The sequence below is a fragment of the Chenopodium quinoa genome, unplaced genomic scaffold (assembly GCF_001683475.1).
Source record: "Chenopodium quinoa cultivar QQ74 unplaced genomic scaffold, ASM168347v1, whole genome shotgun sequence".
NCBI lineage: Eukaryota > Viridiplantae > Streptophyta > Magnoliopsida > Caryophyllales > Amaranthaceae > Chenopodium > Chenopodium quinoa.
In genome coordinates, this window is record NW_018742890.1 from 826359 (window position 1) to 848045 (window position 21687).

At 35.9% G+C, this 21687-nt stretch overlaps 1 protein-coding gene across 1 annotated transcript; it reads right to left on the reverse strand.

The window, feature by feature from the left end:
- Nucleotides 1–2394: 2394 nt before the first annotated feature.
- LOC110726933 (probable xyloglucan endotransglucosylase/hydrolase protein B) lies at nucleotides 2395–6914 on the reverse strand. Its single transcript, XM_021906477.1, is given in 6 exon segments — nucleotides 2395–2887; nucleotides 2998–3191; nucleotides 5953–6053; nucleotides 6145–6194; nucleotides 6196–6357; nucleotides 6697–6914. Coding segments are annotated over 5 exon segments (897 nt in total). The 5' UTR covers nucleotides 6345–6357; nucleotides 6697–6914; the 3' UTR covers nucleotides 2395–2484.
- Nucleotides 6915–21687: the final 14773 nt, after the last annotated feature.

Here is a 21687-nt window from a genome sequence, read left to right on the forward strand (position 1 = left end):
TTGAAGGATGGTGATGAAGTTTTTTGGCTGCTTTTGTTTTTTGAAGTGGTGATGAAGCTGAACCCTAATGTTGCCTTAGTTTAGGACTAATTTCAGTGTAGGCAGTAAATATTTTGACTAATTATGGATGTAATTAATGGGGTTTTTTTTTTTAGAAACTTGAAGGTGAATTTAATGCCCATGGTGGATTAAGTTTGTAATTAAATGGAACAATGAATGTTGTATGCCTTTTATATGGGGACACCTTTTGTTTGCATCAATAGGAAAATTTGAAAATATGGTGAAATTTGAAATTTCAGTGAAAGTGAAAATTTTGGGTGAAATTTAAAAATTTCACACCAAAAAATAAAGAGGGAAACACCCCTTCCCTCTACCACTACCAACGAAAATCAGAAGAAAGGGGGAAAAGTGGGACCATTTCCCACCTTTTTCCCACTAACTTCAACCCACTCAAATAAAAATAAGTGGGATCAATTCTTTCCCTCCATTTTCCCACTTAATTAAACCCACCCAAACTTAATTAAACTCCACTAAAAGTTTTGCCTAGGAGTCCACAAAAACCCCCTTTGGTGTAGATAATTGTGGACGGAGGGAGTTTAATTTTGGAAAATTTTGCAAAAAGTCTCCTTATAAAAGCTTTTTTTTTTTTTTCTAGAAAAGCTCCTTAATTTTTTTTTTTTTTTTTTTTTTTTTGTAAAATCATACCTTAATCAAATTATTTTTTTACAAAGTTATACCTTATGCTGTAATATGGGTTTGCCCCAGCCCCAGCCCCACCCCACGAAACCGTCCCCTCCCCAAGACCCCAACCCCATTCACTTCTTATATTCCATTATTATTCTTTAGCAAATTTGATATCATTACAAGAATACAAGGTGAACAAACAGAAATGCTCAAACATGTTAAATTTCCTTAATTATGTCACTTTCAATGTTTATTCTCAATTAATTGTCCATGTCACAAATAAACTCACCTTTATTTCTTCTTCTAATTAATCGGCACAAAACCGCTATTTCATTATGAGTCAAATTTATCAAAGGTAAATCGCCAATTGCATTAGTGCATTTTTAATGAACAACTGATTCAATATAAGTTGTTAACTCAATTAATTGTTTAATAAAAATAAAAATTTTCATTTTCAAATGAAATACTAGCTTTACATTATATGAGAGACCGAAATTTAATTAATTGTTTTACTCTTAACTAATAAAAACAAAATTGACCATGGTAGATGTTGATCTGGACGGTAGATGAGAAATTATGTTAATAAACGGTGAAAATAAAGTTAATATGGCTTAATAAAATGTAAAATTGATCAAAAACAACCTAATAAAAAAATATCCTTGGCACAAAATTTTTGTATCATTTTTATTTTTTATCAAGTAAGACCTTTAATTTGGTTAATATCTGGACTTAAAATCTAAGGTTCGCTTCACTTTCTCACCAATATTCAATAAACAAGTTTCCCCTTTTTCCTACATACATGCTATTCTCTTCTCTACTCATTAGAGAATTGCATTTTGTGTCTGTTGTGATACATTTTAAAAATCAGAACATTTTCGTAATGTACAGATTACTAGTCTAGTTACTCTCTTAGAGACTAAGGGGTCGTTTGGTTGGGGCTAATAATCAAAGGAAAAGGGAATGAACGTGCCTAATTCCCTTTTGTTGCGGTTAGTTTGTCACTTTTTTCACTTCCTTTATCCATTTTTATTTTTGAGTTCATCCAAAATTATTCTACATTGATTCCCCACCCCCTAGTCTTTTCCATTCCCTTTCCTTAGCCACCACTACCCCACCATACTCACCACCCTTTGGAATCTATTATATATACCCGGGCGCACCGTACACCCAACTAGCCCAAGGTTAGTTTTTACTCTTAATTTGATGATTAAATGAAAAACAATCATTAAATGAAAACCAAAATACTCATGAGTATACGGTATACCCGGTGTATATAACAATCCTTCCATTCTACCCCTATTGTCGCCCCTCCCCCTCCCACCGCCCCCCCCCCCCCCCCCCCCCAAAAAAAAAAAAAAGCCCTCCCTTCCCTTGAAAACCTTTCCCAACCACCCTTCTACCTTACCCCCACCACCCAGTCACCTTGTCGGAACTAGTTGCCCCTCGTCGACCTCCCTCTCACTCCTTGCTGGAACTTGTCGCGTCTCCAGTGATAAGAGCATTTTCAATGATAAGCTACATGCTTGTAATTTTATTTAATTTGCAAGTAGAATCATTTTTGTGTATCATTGGAAATGCTCTGATAACAAGGGATCACTTTTTAAAAAAGTTAAATGTAATGTGTGAATAAATTAGAATAAACTCGTAATTTTAAATACCGCTCATAAGAATTTCATAGTAAATCATAGCACGATATGGTGATTAGTATCATTCAAAACCAGAAGGATCAATGATATTACACACAATAAAGGAAACACCCAAAACAATATTGGTAGTAGAATTTAACATAGATGAATGAGATCAATACAAGTCTCTGTCTCTGGAACATTCAGGAGGAATGGTTGGATATCTAACTCTATCCTTACAGTAATTGTAGATAGTAAATTTGGAGCGAACCCACCTCAATCTCCTAAATTGAAAAGAATCAAGGTCTCTGAATTCCTTTTGATCCCACCATCTCTTTCCTTGAGTTGCACAAAAGTTGGCCTCAACGGAGGCCTCGCAACCGTCAATATGGAATCCTTTGTAAGCTGCCACAAATGGAGCCTTTGACCAATCTGTTTTCTCTAATCCCCCCCTTGTAGCCCAATCATCTGCATTCCACAAGCTCGAGTACATTTCCATTGGTTGGTTGAACGGGAATTTCACTCCCAAATCTTTGCAATTTTTGAACACTCTAATTGGCGTGTCATCCACAAAGAACCTGATCATCCACGACTCCAAGTGTTCAAATTAAATCTTCTTCATTAATCAATATTCAATACTATAACCAATATCCAACTAATCATTTATAGTGTAAAGTAAGTTACTTACACTATCTGATAAAGATTCCACAGAATGGAGTATCTATGGAAGTCTTTGGTTGGATCAAACCACAGATAAATTCTTTGCTCTCTGTCTCCCTTTCCTCCGGTGAATACATTAGTCTGTAGAATATACGGTTGCCCGGTCCGGTTTCCCAGGAACTCAAAGTCTACCTCGTCGTGCTCTGAATTTTGTGATGACAACTAACAAAAAAGTATTCATTTATTAAGCTAATACATCATTGTATACAGTTTAACAAAAACCATATCCATGCTATTAATTTGTATGCATGAATAGTGCTATCTAGAAAAGCCTTTTGTTATAGGCAGTTAAAGCACTACACTCGCATAATTAAATTCAAATATATTGCAGTAGCAGATAAAGGGGCTTTGACTCTTGAAGATGATAAAAAGAAAAGAAATGGGAGGAAGAACAAAGCGACAAGAAAAATTAAAGAGCAAAACATAATCAAAATTACTGCCCATAAAGTAACTTTATTAAAAACAGGTAGGGGTGGGACTTCGGTCTGGCGGTTCGGTTTGACCTCGGTTTGAGTCGGTTTCGGTTTGGAGCGGTTCGGATTGAAACGGTTTAGTTTAGCTGGCGGGTCGCTTTGGTTCGGTTTGGGTTAGTCACGGCTCGGTTTGGTTTCGGTTTATTTCTTTGCGGTTTAAATTCGGTTTGGGTCATAAGCGGGTCGGCTTATAAACGATTCGGATTATGTCGGTCCGGTTTGATACGGGTCGGTTTAAGGGGCGGGTTTACCCGGGTCAATGTCAGTTCGGTTTACAAACGGTTTGGATCAAGCCGGTTTGGTTTGAAATGGGTCGGTTTAGGGGCGGATTTACCCGGGTCAATATCGGTTCGGTTTATAAACGGTGCGAATCATGTCGGCTCAGTTTGAAATGGGCCGGTTTAGTAGAGGGTTTACACAGTTCAATTGGTTCGGTTTATGAACGGTTTGGATCATGTCGGTTCGGTTTATAAGCGGTTTGGGTCATGAATTCATGATTGTTTTAAAGATCGCGTCATGACCATGATTTAATGAGTTGATACTTATAATATGATAAATCGATAATTAAGAATGTATAAGTATTCAATTAGATTAATCAACAAGTGTTTTAAACTTTTAAGTTTTAATAATCAGATATGTAAATATGTTTATCGATTGTAGTACATACCAATAATTCAATGAGACAATGATACTTATGATAGTATGATAATGATACCAACCGTACATTCGTACGATATGATATACATAATAATTAATCTATAATTACATATACATTAACAATATCGTATTGAATCAATTTCCATTTCCAAACATTGCATTTCTTATAAATTATAACTTACACGAGATTAAATGGATTCGTTATTTAGTTTGTTACTTTATTTAGATTACTAACTCAAACAACTTAATAAGTTAAATGGACGAAATCACGAAATCACTAATTAAAGTGGTGATGAAATCATATGCAATACTAATGTACAATTACAGATTTGGGATGCCTCCGTATTTAAAAATTCTTTTACTTAATATCTGGTTTAATTTAAGAAAAGCTAAAAAAATGTGTTTTATAAACATTTTAGTCCTCCCCTTTGCAAAATACTTGTATAAGAAAGTTTTATAAAGTGATAATGTGAATGATTGTACGCCTTATTGACTAGTACAGTAATATTCTAATGCTTATGCCACTTGTGTAACGCAATCTCATACTTCTCCAATCTTATGTTACCTTTGAGGCTTTGAGTGTTATTGGATGATCATGAATATCAAGGAACAATGAAGATAATTTGGGTGGACTAGCATTATTACTGGAATGAAAATGATACAAATGATATATCTTGTAATTAAAATAAATAAGTAATCTAAAACGATATTAATAATGCCGTTGGCCTAGATCTAGGTGATATAAACCTTTGTATAAACCTAAGCCGTTTGATTAGATCTACATTTATTAACATTAATTGTATTTACTATTTAGCCATTTAGGTTGTAAATAATTCAATTTGAATTAAGCAGTTTGTAATCGGATCAGTTTAAACAGGTTGCGATTCGAAAACAGTTCGATTTTAACGGTTTAACGGGTTATGGCAGTTCAGTTTAGACGGTTAGCGGATTATAACGGTTAGGTTTATACGTGCGGTTTAAACGGTTTCGGTTCATAAACGGGTCGGTTTACACGGTTAGCGGGTTACAAATGGTTCGGTTCAAACGGTTTTTTTCGGTTTAAACGGTTTCGGTTTATAAACGGTTCGGGTCATTAACGGGTTTATAAACCATTCGGTTCGGTTTCGTTTCGATTCGGATTTGCGCAGTTTGGTTTGTTATCGGTTTACGGTCCGTAACGGGTTGACATTGAGCGGTTCAATTCGGTTTCGGTTTGATATTGAACGGTTCAGTTCGGTTTTCGGTTTATATTTATCGGTTTATAAACGGATCGGTCCGTGATGGTTCGGTTCGGTAACGGGCGGTTTCACGGTTCGGTTTGAAAAGTCCCACCCCTAAAAACAGGGATTAAAGTTGTTTTAACTCTTAAAAGGTGTTGTAAAATATCTGTAAAACAAATTAAGTTGTTTTATTTTTTTGTTTTTAAATGCAAAAATCATACTGTATTAGAAAGTGAATTTCACAAAATTTGTTTGCGTAAATTTTGGCAAGAATCAAGATATTGGACATATGAAGATAAAAACTGTAAAATTGGTGTTACTGTTACTTGTTGTTTCCTAGCTACTCTACTATTACTGAAGTTGATTGAACCATTATTGTTACCTCGGATCCATTATTTATGAAAAATAGTTAGCAAGCCAGTTGTATAAAGTATTGCAAATTAAAAGCGTAAAAATTAGAGTGAAAGCAAAGAAATACTACTCCGTAAGTAATGTAATAAAAAGGAGTGGAATGTTTTACTACTAGAGTACGAGTATAGAATAGAGAATGTAAAAGAGGAAAGTAAGACAGACATAAAAGGCAGTGACGGTTCCAGCAGAATCTCCTCCAACCAGTTTGATATGCATGCTGAAGTGTCCGAACAAGTATGATCCTTTGGATTGGAATCCAGTACCTGCATTATTTATTATACTCCATCACTCTAAATCTGTAATGTAATAATATAACAAGATATGGAGTAAACCAATAATAATTAATACGAGTACCAGTATAATTATCAAGTAGAAGCTGAATCTGATTGCCTCCATTAAAGTAAGATGTGGTCAAAAGCCCAAGTTGGTACATAGTTTCTTCCGAATGGCACATCAATGGCCTTTCTTGGAGCTGCACCCAGTGCTCCATTAATCGTCAAAAACAGCAACATTACAAGTACAACTACTATCTTCTCCTTGTCAATAAATCCCATCTTCTTCTTCTTCCTACACTTTCTCACAATACAAAACAAACCCACTTATATTTGTTGGTTGAATAATAGAAATAACAAAGTAATAGGTAAGGAAAGTAGAGCACTGCACAGTACTCATTAGGTAAGGTAAGCTCAGCTCTCTGTTTTAAATTAGTACTCCGTAATAATTAATTAGAGAATCATACAAGTGAACAATGGAACCCACTATCTTAAATATCTACGTAATGCCTTCCTCTCTTGGTACTAGTGTACTACTCACTACCCAAATTAACTAAACCTGTGCTACTTGAACTAATCAAAACTAGAAGAACGTAATAAAGCAAGGAGTATAATGAATGAATGAATATGATACCTCAAGAAACACGTTGGTTGTTGTTTGAAAGAAAGAAAGAAAAAAAGTTGAAACACGTAAACAAATAAAGAAGAGACAGACAAGGATATGAGTTATACTGCGAAACAGAATGAATGAGCCTATGATATTCCCTATTTAATATTTATAGAGAGGTCAAGCATCATTTTTTCAAGGCTTCAACAGTGTAGCCAGTACCTTGTGCTTTGTGCACCTTAACACTCTCATTTCCACCGTAAATTGCTCTACATTGCGGACCCCCCCTCATCCAACTTTTATTTGTCTCATTCATCACCAATGTTATTTACGGGACTCCCTAACTATGGCCTCTAATTTCTAATTGCATTTAGTAAGGAAAATCTTCAAATTTACAGCAATACATTGTGTGTTTAGCAAACAAAATAGTTAAATTATTGCTATTTACGGAAGTAGTTCAACCATGAAGCATTTCAAAAATACGGTGTACAGTATTAATTTTAACACCAAAGGTTATATATCGAGTAGAAAATATACATTTACATCAAATTAATCCAACATCATTAAGAGTAAAATAAACATTACGGGGTAGTATTATTAACAAAGCTCCTAGCTCCTACGTCCATTCCTAAAAGTTTAATTCATAATTTTATTTACATTTTAAAATTAATTTATTAAAGTGTTTTGAGTAATTTTTGACAATGTTGTACTCGGTAAAACGTAAAAAGGAGTGGTTGTAATAGTAGTCCAGCTGTTAATTGGAGGCCAATCCAGTTGCAATTGTTTATTAAGGTAATGGTAGTCAAATCTTGATGTTTAGGGAATGCGATTAAATTTTATGACGTCAAAAAGAATTCATGTGATTGGGTAAATACAGCACAGTAGTTGATACTGTTACCTACAGATAGCTGATATTGGCGTCCACAGCTCACATGGGTCACGTGAGTGGTTTAATTTAGTTCTAAGTGTTCCTCGTATATTTAAGCAAGCTGGGACTTTTCCTGTCTGTACTTGCAGCAATCAGCATATGCACACCACTGACCAGTCACGACTGATGACCAAGCAGAGTGTCTGCACACCCACTGTTACTACTCCCTTACTATGTTTAATGAAGTATTATTAAGCATGCATAAGTACATGGATGGACTTATGTTTAAGCACTAATCAAAGGAGATTGTTCGTGTTTTTCTGCTCAATTTACTTACATAAATACACCACCTTTAGTGTATGATGGAAATAATCGCACATCAAATCTCCAATAATACCAGGTACTCTTTCTGTTTTACTCCATCTCTTTTATTATATGATTCAATTTGATTGGGTATATATGTCAATACAAAACTTCAACCGATTACTTCTTCGATTATCATTAATTACAAATTATACAAAGTACATATTTATAAAATTATATATTGAGACGATTCTAATAAGAGCTCACATAACTATACTTAATCTTTATAACTGCCCCGGTTCTAATAATGCAACAAAATGGGTATTATTTGTGAGACATAAAAATTCCTTTGTTGCAAATAATAACCATGATAGTAAAAATTCTACAATGTCATTCTTTACAAATGACACCACAATTTGCTGATGTGGCAAAATATAATTGGCTTGTATTTTGTATTTATATTTTCATTTTGAATTACTTTTAATGTCCACAATGTATTAAAATTGTATTCTTTTTTGTATTATTTTTAATACATGTGTTTTTTTTAGAAATACATAATTATAAATTATGAAAATCTATTTTTATAATATAAATTAATTTTCGAATTTATAATTATAATTAGAAATCATTGTTCATCATTGTTCATCATCGTTTATCGTTCATCATTGTTCGATCATATCGTTCATCATCATGGTTCATCATTGTTCGATCATATCGTTCATCATCATGGTTCATCATTGTTCGATCGCCATTGTTCATAATTGTTCGATCACACCGTTCATCATTGTTCATCAATCATGTCATAGATTAGCCCCCCATTCCCAAATTCAATGTTAGTTGTTGATAAATTCGCAAATCCCAACTAAAATCGTGATAAAAATTCGAAAACAAATTGTGTTTTTGCATTTTATTTTTTGCAGTTTTTAATTTTAGGTTTTCTTTCGTAAAAAAATCTCAATAACAATCTCATTTATAAGTATTTACAAAGGACAAATTCGCTTTAAATGGTTCGAAAATATGATTTATGTGGACTCAAATTGTGCAATTTTGTCAAATAACAAGGAGTATCAAGTTTGTAGAAGATGAAGTGGTTGAATTTTTTACCTACGGCAACCCCTGTTTGATCTAATAAATATAATTAAGTTTTCTCGAACTTGTTTGTGGGTTAGGTAATGACTTAAACTATCTTTGGTCATTACATAGGTTAACATTTTTTTTATATTCTGGTATTAACCTTATTATATTATGGTCGTGACAAATATTAAATTATGATATACTTTCTCACTCTATAATATAATATACTTATATATTGTAAGAAAATTAATATTGTTCATAATTATTTGTAAAGAAAGAATTCCTCTTTTAATGGTTCGACAAAATGATTTATGTGGACTCAAATTGTGCAATTTTATCAAAGAACAAGGATTATCAAGTTTGTAGAAGATAAAGTGGTTGCATTCTTTTTTTGTTTGCAACCCTTGTTTGATCCGATAAATGTAATTAAGTTTTCTCGAACTTGTTTGTGGATTAGGTAATGACTTAAACTAGGTTTGGTCACTACATTGGAAAACAATGTTTTTTATATTCTGGTATTAACCTTATTATAGTATGGAAGTGACAAAATATTAGATTATGATATACTTACTCACACTATACTATAATATACTTATATATTGTTAGAAAATAAATACTCCATATGTTTCATTATAATCGCAACAGTGGGATTGGCTAAAAGTTTTTGGAAAATTATAGGGTTGTGACCAGAAGGAGAGTTGTTTGATATAAAGTATGGTAACTAGAGATATATTTAATTATTAGTAGGAGAAAGAAATGTAGTAATAAAAAAATAGTGTAAGTGGGGTTGATAGAAATAGAAAGTAATTTTAGGTCATTACAAAATAAGAAAAATATTGCAATTATTATTAAATGGATGAAAACGCAAAGTTTTGCTAGTATTACGAAATGATGGAAGTAATGGCTAAACTTTAATGCTTGTTCAATTCATAGAGGTGTATATTACCTAAGCCGAGTATTACCTTAGTTATGTTCATATGTTCATTTTACTTAGGCAAGTCCATGCACAATCCCGAGATTTCTATGAGAACATGAACAAGCTTCAACCAAGCTTGAATCCGAGTAAGTTATTGATCGACTCTGTTCATTTTAACTCGTACTTTTTCAATAAATAATATTATAGACCACATATTTAATCAACATTAGCCCTACTCCAATCCAACTCCAATGGCAAACTGAGTTTCGGATTAGATTTGTACGTAACATACGTTTTTTTAACTAGTTACATAGATCACATATATTTTTCTTACATTTTTGTTTTTTTTGAATGATGTCGACTGAAACTAGTTTCATATATACATATTTTAAAAAATTAGGTATTTTGATATTTCAAAGTATTAACCTGTAATAGTAGTAGTAAACAATACGGTTAAACAACGATAAAGCTACACCAATTACAAACAAATTGTAAACTCATCATTTTATCATGCATAGGACTTCTATGAGCTATTAATTCTCATGGTATTTACTTTATGGCCTTAAATATTTTTTTAGTAAAATGAACTTTCAATTTATTAGCTATTATGTATTATTTTTAATTCAACAAATTAGAATTTAGTTTTACATATCAAGGTAATAATCAACTATTTCCCCTTCATCATCGCCACTTGTGCCTCCTTCTAGCTTACGCTTAGTGCGTGAGCTAACAATTAACTCTCCATCATTGTTAATAAATGGTGAACAAGAACGATTTAAAACAGTTGGGGTTTTCCCACGTGGATTGCTAAACATCGCCCGTAAATCTCCACATAAAGCCCACAAAATTCACTTGATTTGACAATATTGCCCTTAACCTAAAAAAAACACTCACACTCTCATCACTCACACTCTCATCGCTCATCTTCTTTCTAAATCGCTAAAAAAAAAAAAATTCAAACTACAACAATGTCGAGGCGGCAAGGCAAGGAGTTAGCGGCGGCAAGGCAAGGAGTTAGCGGCGGAAGGCAGGAGGTCTCAAGGAGGCAAGGTACGATTTCTATAAAAAAAAAAAAAATTGAAAACCGCCGTGAGGGGGGGGGGGGTGGCGCCTTGGTTGGACGCCTGGCCAGTGGTGGTGGCGCCAGCTGCAGACGCCGCAACCAGTGGGCTGGCGCCACCACCACTTGCCTGGCGTCCAGCCAAGGCGCCCCCCCTTTTTTTATTTTTTTTTTATGTTTATTAAATTTTTTATTTTTTGTGTAATTTCTTGTTCAATTGTTTGTATATTTGTTTTTTATTTTTTATGTTTATTAAATTTCTTTTTATTTTTTTTGTGTAATTTCTTTTTCAATTGTTTGTATATTTTGTTGTTTATTTTTATAATTTTTTTCAATTTTGTTGTATTTTTTCTATGTTTATATTTTGTTTACAATTACTTGTTTGTTTTATTTGTTTGTTTACAATTTTATTTTTATTCTCTATTTCAATTTGTTAGTACATTTTTTTGTTCATTTGATATTGTTTTTGGTTAGTTAATCTATTTTAATTTTTACTATTGATTTATAAAGACTTAAAAGGACGCTAGACAAAAATTAATTTAAGTTCAGTAAATTATCAAATAAAGCGACTACGCGTAATTGAAAATCAAAACTAAATTGCGAATGAAATATTTATGTTTATATATATTTTTATGTGTTGGTTTTATGTCCTTTCTTATTGTATTTTTTATTCTATTATTTTTTTAAGTGTTTTGTTAATTTCTTTATTATGTTAATTTGTTAGTATGTTTTTAGTTATTTTGGTAGTTATTTTTGTTATAATTTTTGGTAGTTATTTTTGTTATAATTTTTGGTAGTTATTTTTCTTACATTTTTTAAATTTTTTGAAGGTGTCGCATTTTCACCATGGTGCGGGGAAGAATCTAAACCTTATTAGAAGTGGAAACAACTCGATGGAGAGCTCGGGGCCCAGACATCCTAGATCTCGTGGTATTTCGGCCTCGGCTCGTAGAGAACGGGTTCACCATCGGGATGAGAATGAAGATGATGATGATGATGATGATGATGAGGAGGAGGAGGATGTGGACGATGGGAGTGGACCATATGATGATTACGGTCCATTCAGTCAGAGGCTAGATGACATGTACGAGACGCATAGGGTCGATGTGCGTAAGGGTAGGGATGGTAGGTTTGTTAGTAGATCTGGCACGTCATCTGCGTCCACCGTATCTGGGGCAAGCAGAAAACGGTCGAGGGCCGTTAATGATTCTTGGGTGGTTAAGGGTGCAGTGCCTGGGGGGCCTGTAGACGGGAGTGTGATTCCTAGCTTTCTAGGACACATAACTACATGTATCTGGGAGGACCAGGAGAGGGGTTTGGTGACGGGCATTTTGAAATGCCAAACCCGGGAAAAGACTTGTGCCGTTTTGAGGAGATGGGCCGAGTCTTGGCCGGTGGAGAGCGAGATGTTCGAGCGACTGCAGGGCATTGGGGTGAATGACCTTCCTGCCACCATGCACGATAAGATTGACTGGACGCTGATCACGACTTTCGTTGAGCGATGACAGCCGGATACGAACTCTTTCCACCTTCCATTTGGTGAGATGACGATCATGTTGCATGACGTCGAGGCCATTCTTGGGATTCGCGCAGAGGGTAAACGCCTTTCTGTTGTGACTGATGCGGATCAGGCAGATTTGCTGGCGGAGCTGTTGGCGGTGGACAGGGCTGCGCTGTACACCGGGGCGCTTGGTGTTTGGGACCACGGCGGTGTGAAGATCGCATCCGTCTTGCAGCGTTGTTTGCACCCCGGTGCACGTAGGACGCACGACGCACAGCTGGCTGCTTATGTTTTTCTTCTCCTCGGGTGTACCTTGTTTCCGGATAAGAGCGGAAACAAGCTCAAGCCACGCGACATAGTTGATGCGTGTGAGCCCGACAGTGTTGGGCAGTTTTCTTGGGGGTCGGCTACGTTGGCGTATCTGTATCGCCAACTAAGATTTTCGAGTCGGGCTGACTTGGCAGGTATCACTGGATGCCTGACTTTATTGCAGACCTGGATATACGAGTATTTTCCTGCATTTCGACCGCATCGTGACCCGGTTCCTATTGGAGATAGGATGCCCCGTGCCTGTGCCTGGAGTCCGTGGTTGGAGAAGAAGTCCGTTGACCGCCTCCGATCGATACGGTTATCGCTTGACAGGATGTTCCCCTTGGAGGTAAAGTGTATAAATTATTTCTAAATTTGTACTGTAATGCATTTGTTATATGAATCTGACTAATTTCGGCCAGAACCCTAGTAGTAGGGTACCTAGGACCCTCTACACGGGACTCATACAGTATCGTGAGATCGTGGAGGCGTACATGCCCCAGCGCTGTCTTCGCCAGCTTGGATTCTTCCAAGTTGTCCCTCCTCCACCGGCATGGCCGAGTAAGGCGGTCCGATCTGCATCGTCGAAGGAGTACGTCGTCCAGTGGCCAGATAGCATGATTGCCACGTGGGAGCAGTTCCCGATGGTTGCCCGCTTATGGACTGCGGAGCTGCAGAGGCCGCCTACTGGGGTGCCTCCCATGTGTGACCAGCACTACATGGAATGGTACAACTGGTATTCGCACCCGAGGTTGATTAGATACCTCGACGATGGCGACGACGCCTATGATCATGATATGCCACCGCCAACTGCCGTAGATGCGGTATGTCTGAACCAAAAATTATTGTTGCGTTATGTTAAAGTTTATTATGTCGTTATTTAATTTCAAGTTTGTTTGTTTTTTTTTTTTTTTTGTGCAGTGGATGGGAAAGATAATTCAAGGCGTACAAAAACTCTCCTTGGAGAAGGACAGCATGAGTGCAGCAGGGAGAGCTGCTGTTGATGAGTTGGAACAGACCCTTGCGCATTGGGAGTCGGCGGCAAAGAGGGATTACTGATGTTTTTGGCATTTTGTTTGTTGAACATTTTTTACATTATCAAATTAATTTGTGAATAGGACATTGTGTTTGTAGTTTGCAGAATTTAATATAATTGTTTTAGTTTTTAACATATGAAATTATCTTTTTAGTTTTTAACATTTGAAATTATGGTTTTACTTTTTAACTTTTGAAATAATCGTTAAGTTTTTACATTTAATATAATCGTTTTAGTTTGTTAACATTTGAAATTCAAAGCAAACATACAAAGCAAACATACAAACATTTGAAATTATCGTTTTTAACATAAGGTTACAGAGAAATAGTGTAACAAAAGAAAAACTAAAAAGCTGCTAGGGTGTTCCATTGATGGATCCGGTCATGATACAGCGCATCCCAACCCTCTACGCTTGTTGTGCGAAGGTCGTACCATCGAGGTATGATCAGTGGGACAGGAAAATCGGATGACAGATCTAGTCGGATGAAATGTTTGTATGACGACCCAAGAAATGCAATAGCTAACTCTCTGACTGGTGTAGTGACGGTCTTACGCGAAGACCAAGGGAGAACCGTTGTACAAGGATAATAAGCTCGACTATGCAATCCCAACCCGAAATGCATTATTGCGCACTTGTAAATGTTTGCAACGGCAAAGAGATCTAGTGGCGCGTCAAAATAGTCATTTAGACCGCAAGGTCCTCCTCCCCACCGGATACGCCGCAGAGCACTATCCAAGCCTTCCTGGTACACATGACGATAAACATCTCGGTTAGAGGCAATCTCACTGTACATCAACTGACGCATCAAAACCGTAGTTGTCTTCGCCCATCTGAAACACATCAGCCACGACTCGGAATCCGCAGTTACCGTCTCCAACTACATCATTCCACCCGTCCAAGTATGACATGATGATGTTAGGTATCCTATCCTTGTATGGAAACTGATCAATATCAAATCTTCCTGTTAAACATATAATTAAACACAGTGAACAATTAAGTCATAAGTAATTAAAAAAATATTGTAAAATGTAAAGGAAAGTAAGCTATTGTACCAATTCTAGGGGGCATATTCACGGACGAACTAGACTGGCTACGACTGGATGACGATGTACGACCATGACCACGACCACGACCACGAATATACTCAAACGCACTCCTGTTCCGCCGTTGGCGACCTCTAGGTCGCTCGACCCCTTCTGGTTCCTTGTGATCCAAGCAAGACGAGTAGAACATGTCATGTAGTACGTGAGTAGCATCACGAACATCGACCGAAACTGCTCCAACTCCTCCTGTTCATGGTCGACCGTCTGTGTGTCTGCATGCTCACCAATAACGAGCGTCCGCCAGAATGGATGAACCTGATCAACATGTAACGACGCTCTTTCTTGTGTAATTACGCTGTGAATGGTGCATGCGCATGGTAATCCATGAGTTACAGAAATAGCACATCCGCACCGACACATCCGCTTCATCAGCCAACTCCCTCATCCTGTTGTGCTCGGTCAGAATCAACCCCAAGCAGTAGTGTGACACACGCCCATGTAGAATCTTAAATATGAAATGGCTATACATCGTACCATGTCGCCGCCTAGAGTCCTCTAGAGAGTTCCTGATGCCGTTCTTCTGAGTTTCAATTGCCTTGTTTATTCTCTCGAACAGTGTATCCAGAGAAACGGTGGAAGACTTAGTCCAGTCCTTCGTAGCTCTATGAGCACTCTCAACTCTACATGTCGTAGTGTTTCCATAATGAAGTACTTGGTTTGTCCAATATTTGACAAACTTTTCCTTGTGAGGTGTCCACTGCTGCATCACATAGTTAACCACTGCCGGACACCATTGGTACGAATCGGTGAAGTTAGCCAGGGCTCGATCGTACTCTGCCTCTATGGTAGCCCAGAGAATCTTCCGCCACTTACCATTCACCAATCTCTCCGCCATTTCCAAATTCTTGTTGAACAAGTTGTACGCTTTCACTTTCACACAGTTGTTGATGTGCCATGTGCACAACAAGTGCTTCGAATATGGAAACAGCTCTGCTATGGGGGCAAAGAGACCTCCCTCACAATCACTGACGATGACTGATGGCTGAACATTAGGGCCGATGTAGTTTCTCAGCTTCTCCAAGACCCAATAATAACTCGGAGCCGTCTCATCCTTGATGACTGCATGACCAATCAGAAAGTTCTGGTTCGTTGGAGCCATCCCAATCATCTCAACCAGTGGGAACTTGTACTTGTTTGTCTTGTACGTTGAATCAATCAGAATCACATATGGCCAAGACTTGATCATATCAGCACAATCAGGATGCACAAGGAATAGATGAGTCACCTCCGCTGTATCTTCATCAGAATCATACCAGAACAGGTAACCACGGGCTTGTGCCTGGTGTAGAAGCTGCTGTATAGGGTTCCTTCCCTCTGACCGTTCAAACCTCAGTTGTTGTCTGACTTTGTAGATGTGTCTTTGGTTTGGATGGTCTTCAGGAAATTTCTCTAGCACAGACGCTAATATTTTAGCAGGCTTCACTTGAGCATCACTCATTTCTTTGACAACCAGTTTTGCAGCAGGACTTAAGCTGCTCAACTGTCAATGAACCACTTCATATAATATCATCTCATGGTTGTGATACCCCCATTTGGAGTAACCCTTCACTTCCCAACCTTCACGACTCTCTAGTTGCCGAACCTTTACTCTGAACTGACACCCACAACCTTTCCGCTTTGTATCAAACCGAGTGGTTGTACTGAAATCTCTTTCTTCTCTTTTGCGATAACGGTCGCATCTCAAAATGCGATCCATTCTACCATCCCGTTGAGATTTATGACTTGTTACTACCATACAAAAACCAGAAGTAATTGCAACTTGTTTGGCCCAATCAATTGCTTCTTGAGCATCTTCGAAGGGACCATCATGTAAAAATATCCCACTGTAATCATTTCCGTCTCCACCATAATCCTGCATCAATTAGATATTATATTTAAATACATATAATTAAGTAAAGCGTAAATTAATACACTTAACACAACATTAACACATAATTAATATCTACATTTTTAATTTGTAAATTTCATTTCAATATTTAATGCATAATACATTTAATTTATATATTTACACATAATTAACACAAAATTAATTAATAACATAGTTATATATAAAACTAATCTAATTATACACGTATAAACCACAACATATAATCATGTACAAAAGTATTCATACACATAAAACATACAACGTAATTATGAATAATTATCCACACAAAATTAAACATAATTAATTTTTTTTAATTTATTAACACAAATCTAATTTACATATACAAAATTAAAACATACATTTATTAACAATTTCTTTTTAATTTTAAATTTATCAAATAAAAAAAATTACAAAAAAACAAAAAAAAAATTTATAAAAATTTGGTTATTTTGAATTTTAAGTAACTCAAATCTAATTATAAAAAAAAAACCCAAAAAAAAACAAAATATAAAAATTCAAAAGTGGTCGGACCACCACCGTGGCACCGGCGCCTGGCCGGGACGCCGCCACCATGGTGGTGGCGCCTAGCCGGGACGCCAGTACCATGGTGGTGGCGCCTGGCCTGGAAGCCTCAACCATGGTACAGGCGTCCTGTAACACCCCAATAATTCTCTCTAAAAGAAAACCTGCAAAAACCTGTAAAACCTGTATAACCTGTAAAATCTGTAAGAGAATTATTGGAGTGCTACCGCCACGTGTTCAAACGTTAAGGCTAGTTTCAGAAATCAGCAGCGGAAAACTAACTTAGTTTTTTTTTTTAAAAGAAAAGGATATAAGTTTTGAAACTAAAAACCAAAACCAGGCTTTAGACTTACAAGTTGGAACCATAAAGGCCCTTATTCAAAATCCATATAAAATAGGAAGTAAGTAAAATTATAGTCAAAATAAACTCAGTCTATGAAGTGAAATAAGCTAAGTAATTAACCAGCGCTCCACTCAAATCCCATCACCCTGATGCAAGACAGTTTATGCAAAAACCTGTGATGAATCTGCTCCCCAATATTACAAGTGTAATAATTGGATCATTACAGGGTCATTGAAGGCGAAGGCCATGACCAAAGAAAACACACAAAAGCACGCAATCAACAACGCTGAGTACATACAAGTTACGAAATATAGTAAAGAGTTCTAACATGATACTAACAAGCATTCCATGCACTCACAATATTATCATTGACTCGAACACATGACTCCATAGTTACTCATTACTAAGTTTTTATTTAAGTAGCATTGATCACTTCATTAATTGATCGGATTAAGCAATAGACCAGGTTGTCCCCCTGTGCTCCATTCCGGAACATTAAATAAGAAAACCCTATGCCTCCTTTCGGAAGACATTAATAAACATCCAATGGCAGACGGGCGCGACTCCGTGGCCATAGCTAGTATGAGATCTCATCTAACTCATTATAATTTTAAAAGATTTTAAAACAAGAGACTCGTAGATCAGACGACCTCTGAAAAGTGCACGGCTAATACCCCGTGAACCCCAACCCATGTTTGTCATTACTCTAGATGTGCACAAATCCAGAGTTTTATTGCTCATCCTTCTTGCATTTTACGTGATTTACCAGTTTAAAATTTGGTGATGACTCATATGCAAACAACACAACAAATCATACATCAATCATTTGAATCATTCAAGTTTCCAATTTAATTCTTAATTCATTAGTGACAAACAACATGTATTATTGCATCCTTTAACTACCTCGGTGTACAAACACCTTAAGTGCATAAGGCACCTCAAATCTACAATCCTGTCTTATCAGACTTTAACTCTTTCTTTACTGATTCCAATTCAATACAATTGAATAAGTAGTTAAAACGATTCATTCCATATATATATATACTTGTAGCTTTGCGTCTAAGCTCTCTTGCAAAATATTGCATAAATAATGCTCAATAGGAAACATCAATGCAATTTCTCATACATGAATTAAAGCAATCATCACATTTATCAACAATCAACTTATTACCAAACAATTTCAACCAATCCGCAAGTCTCCTAACATGATTCTAGGTCTTTTCCAAGTCCTTAAACATGCTTCTAAAGTCAAGGTTCTTCGTATACTTGTACGTACCTTGAGTACACAAATTGATTGGCCACTTTAAGGCTAGAAGTCACCCTCTACGAAGTCCTCTCCTAGACAGAACAACAATAGCTCAATTAATACACAAGCAACATATATTACAGCAATACTAAACTATTTTAAAATCCCTTAAATCATTGAAATAATGTCTTTAAGTTGCTCACAATAGCCAAAGCTAGTAATTCAAAGTTCAATTACAAACTTGTATATTAAAATCATGAAAATATGGCTTGTAGCATGAAATTTCAGCAACTCTAAAGTGGGATTATAATCTAAAAAATTAGTTTAAAATTATAAAACAACTGCATAAACATTTTCATTCAAAATCATCATTATATAGTACGTTAGTATGTTGAGAACTTGAAAACCCATCATAAAACCATGACTTAAAGCTATTTAAAGTTAAGATTAAAATATGAAATTTTAGTTTAATAGTAGAATATAGTACTACAACAATCTAAACTTGAAATATATAATTATAATTTAATTAGTTTCATGAAAACTCAATTAAACCTTCGATAAAAATCAAAAACTGCACGAAACCATACTTAGAAGCTGAAATTGGCCACGAGAGGGTGGTGCTCACTACTATAGGTAGTGAGTTTTGATTAGAACATCATTTACACACGAAAAACACTACTTTTTTGTGAAAATCAGACGAGCTACAGTCAAAATGCGATTAAAACGTAATTAAGAAATTTTACGAACGGAAATTCAGAAATTAGCGAAAAATTAAGAACTTGCTGTTGAATTAAACATCATCATAGTCATAGCAAAATCATAACAAAATCATGCTCAAATTAAATAACTTTAGCAACACGTTATTAAACCCTAAAATCATGAAAATCAACATTTAAACCTTCAATTTTCACATAAACTAAATCTGAAATTTTATTTCATAAATCAAATGAAGTATACTCATAAATTTGCAATCTTTTATAACTCATAAACATAATCAAACTATAATAATTATTAAACATTGAAAAATTCATGTAAAGATTGAAACTTTAAAGAGGATTAAACAAGAAAGAGAGAAAGATAAAAGAGAAGGGAAAGGAAACCGCCTGGGCGGTTGTGGTGGCTGCGGGCAGGCGGCGGCAACAGGCTGGGCAACGGTGGTGGTGGTGCTCGGTGGCTGTGACTGAGGCAGCAGTCTTTTTTTTTTGTGTGTGTGTGTGAGTGTTTCGTGAATGAGGGCAGGGAAGGAGGGAAAGGCAGTAATAAGGGGAAGCAATATATAAGGGTTTTTGGGGGGTTTACTTAATTAAACAAAATAAGGAGAAATAAGGGTAAGTTTACTTAATTAAAAATAGGAATATGGTTTAAAGATTTTTCTTGGTTTTATTTTGTCAAATCTTTCCAAAAAGAAAATATTTATAAAAGTATAAAATTATTACAAAATATTTGTATATATATATAAAAAAAAAATATAATTATTAATAAAAAAAATATGGGGGATTACACGTCCTGGCTAGGCGCCACCGCCATGGTGGCGGCGTCTCGGCCAGGCGCAGGTGCCACGGTGGTGGCGTCCACGCAGGGCGCCGGTGCCACGGTGGTGGCGGCTCTTCCGGACGCCAGCCGTCTTTTCCGATGACATTCAAATTCTCACCTCGTTTTGCTGCGACGGCGACTGCTCTCCGTCGTCCCCTGGCTCTCCGGCCTCCCCCGGCGTCCCCGTACGGCTCCACATTTTTCGGTGAGTGAAATTTTCGTTTTCAGAGAAAATTGACAAAGGGGCAAAATCGACAAATCGTATCTATTTTATGGGCTTTATGTATCAATTTGTGGGCGATGTTTAACAACTCCCTTTCCCACCATCTCTCCTTGCAAACCATCTTCTACACTTGGATGATTCCCCACCATTTGACATGGTAAATGCATCGATCTTGGATTCAACATAAAACTTAATTTTTTAATTAATGACTGAAACTAATACTGATGAATGCCTTACACACAAGCAGATTCCAACTACAGGTAATGACCTAATTAATTAAACTAAAACTTTAAGGTAATGACCTAACTAAATACAGGTAATTACATAACCACAAACATATTACAAAAATCGCAAAACATGATTCTGGATCAAACAGTGCGGAAAAAAAAAAAACTCGAACTCTAAATCAAAGAGCAAACCCTCGTTATCCATTGTTCGTTAAAAAAACTGAAAGATCTGCATTTTACATCATCATAATCATAATACATGCTCCTAAGGCTTTTTTCATTCTCAAAACTATCAAATAACGTGATTTTTATATTAATCAAAATTATCAAACGAACCCTAAAACGAAATTTGTACCCGAATTTTGACGGGATTTTGGACGGAATTTTGGTCGTAATTTTGGTCTGCGTTGCGAATAGATTATACAAGATTATAGGAGTGGTTAATTACTATCTTGAATGAAGAACAATGATGAATTTTTTATTTTCTAAATTTTAATTATAATTTAATTTTCGAAAATGATTTTAATAAGATAAAAATAGATTTTAAAAAGCTATAATTACGTATTCTTTAAAAAAATACACGTATTTACAATTATACATACATGTATGGTATATTTAAGCTTTTAAAAATAAATCAAAAATGGACCAATCATAACATGACACCTCATCATGTTATGGCGTCATTTTTTTGAAAATGACCAAAGTGGTATATTAGAATAATGTAAAAAGTCAAACTGAGGCACATGCACTTAAAAAAAAAAAAAAGAGTACAATTGTACAACTTGGTGAACTTACCCTTGTATCTTCAATTTGGAGAACCTCGACCTCTTGCAATTCAATCCTTGAAGAATAGACATTACTAGTAACATAGATTAACAATGTTTAT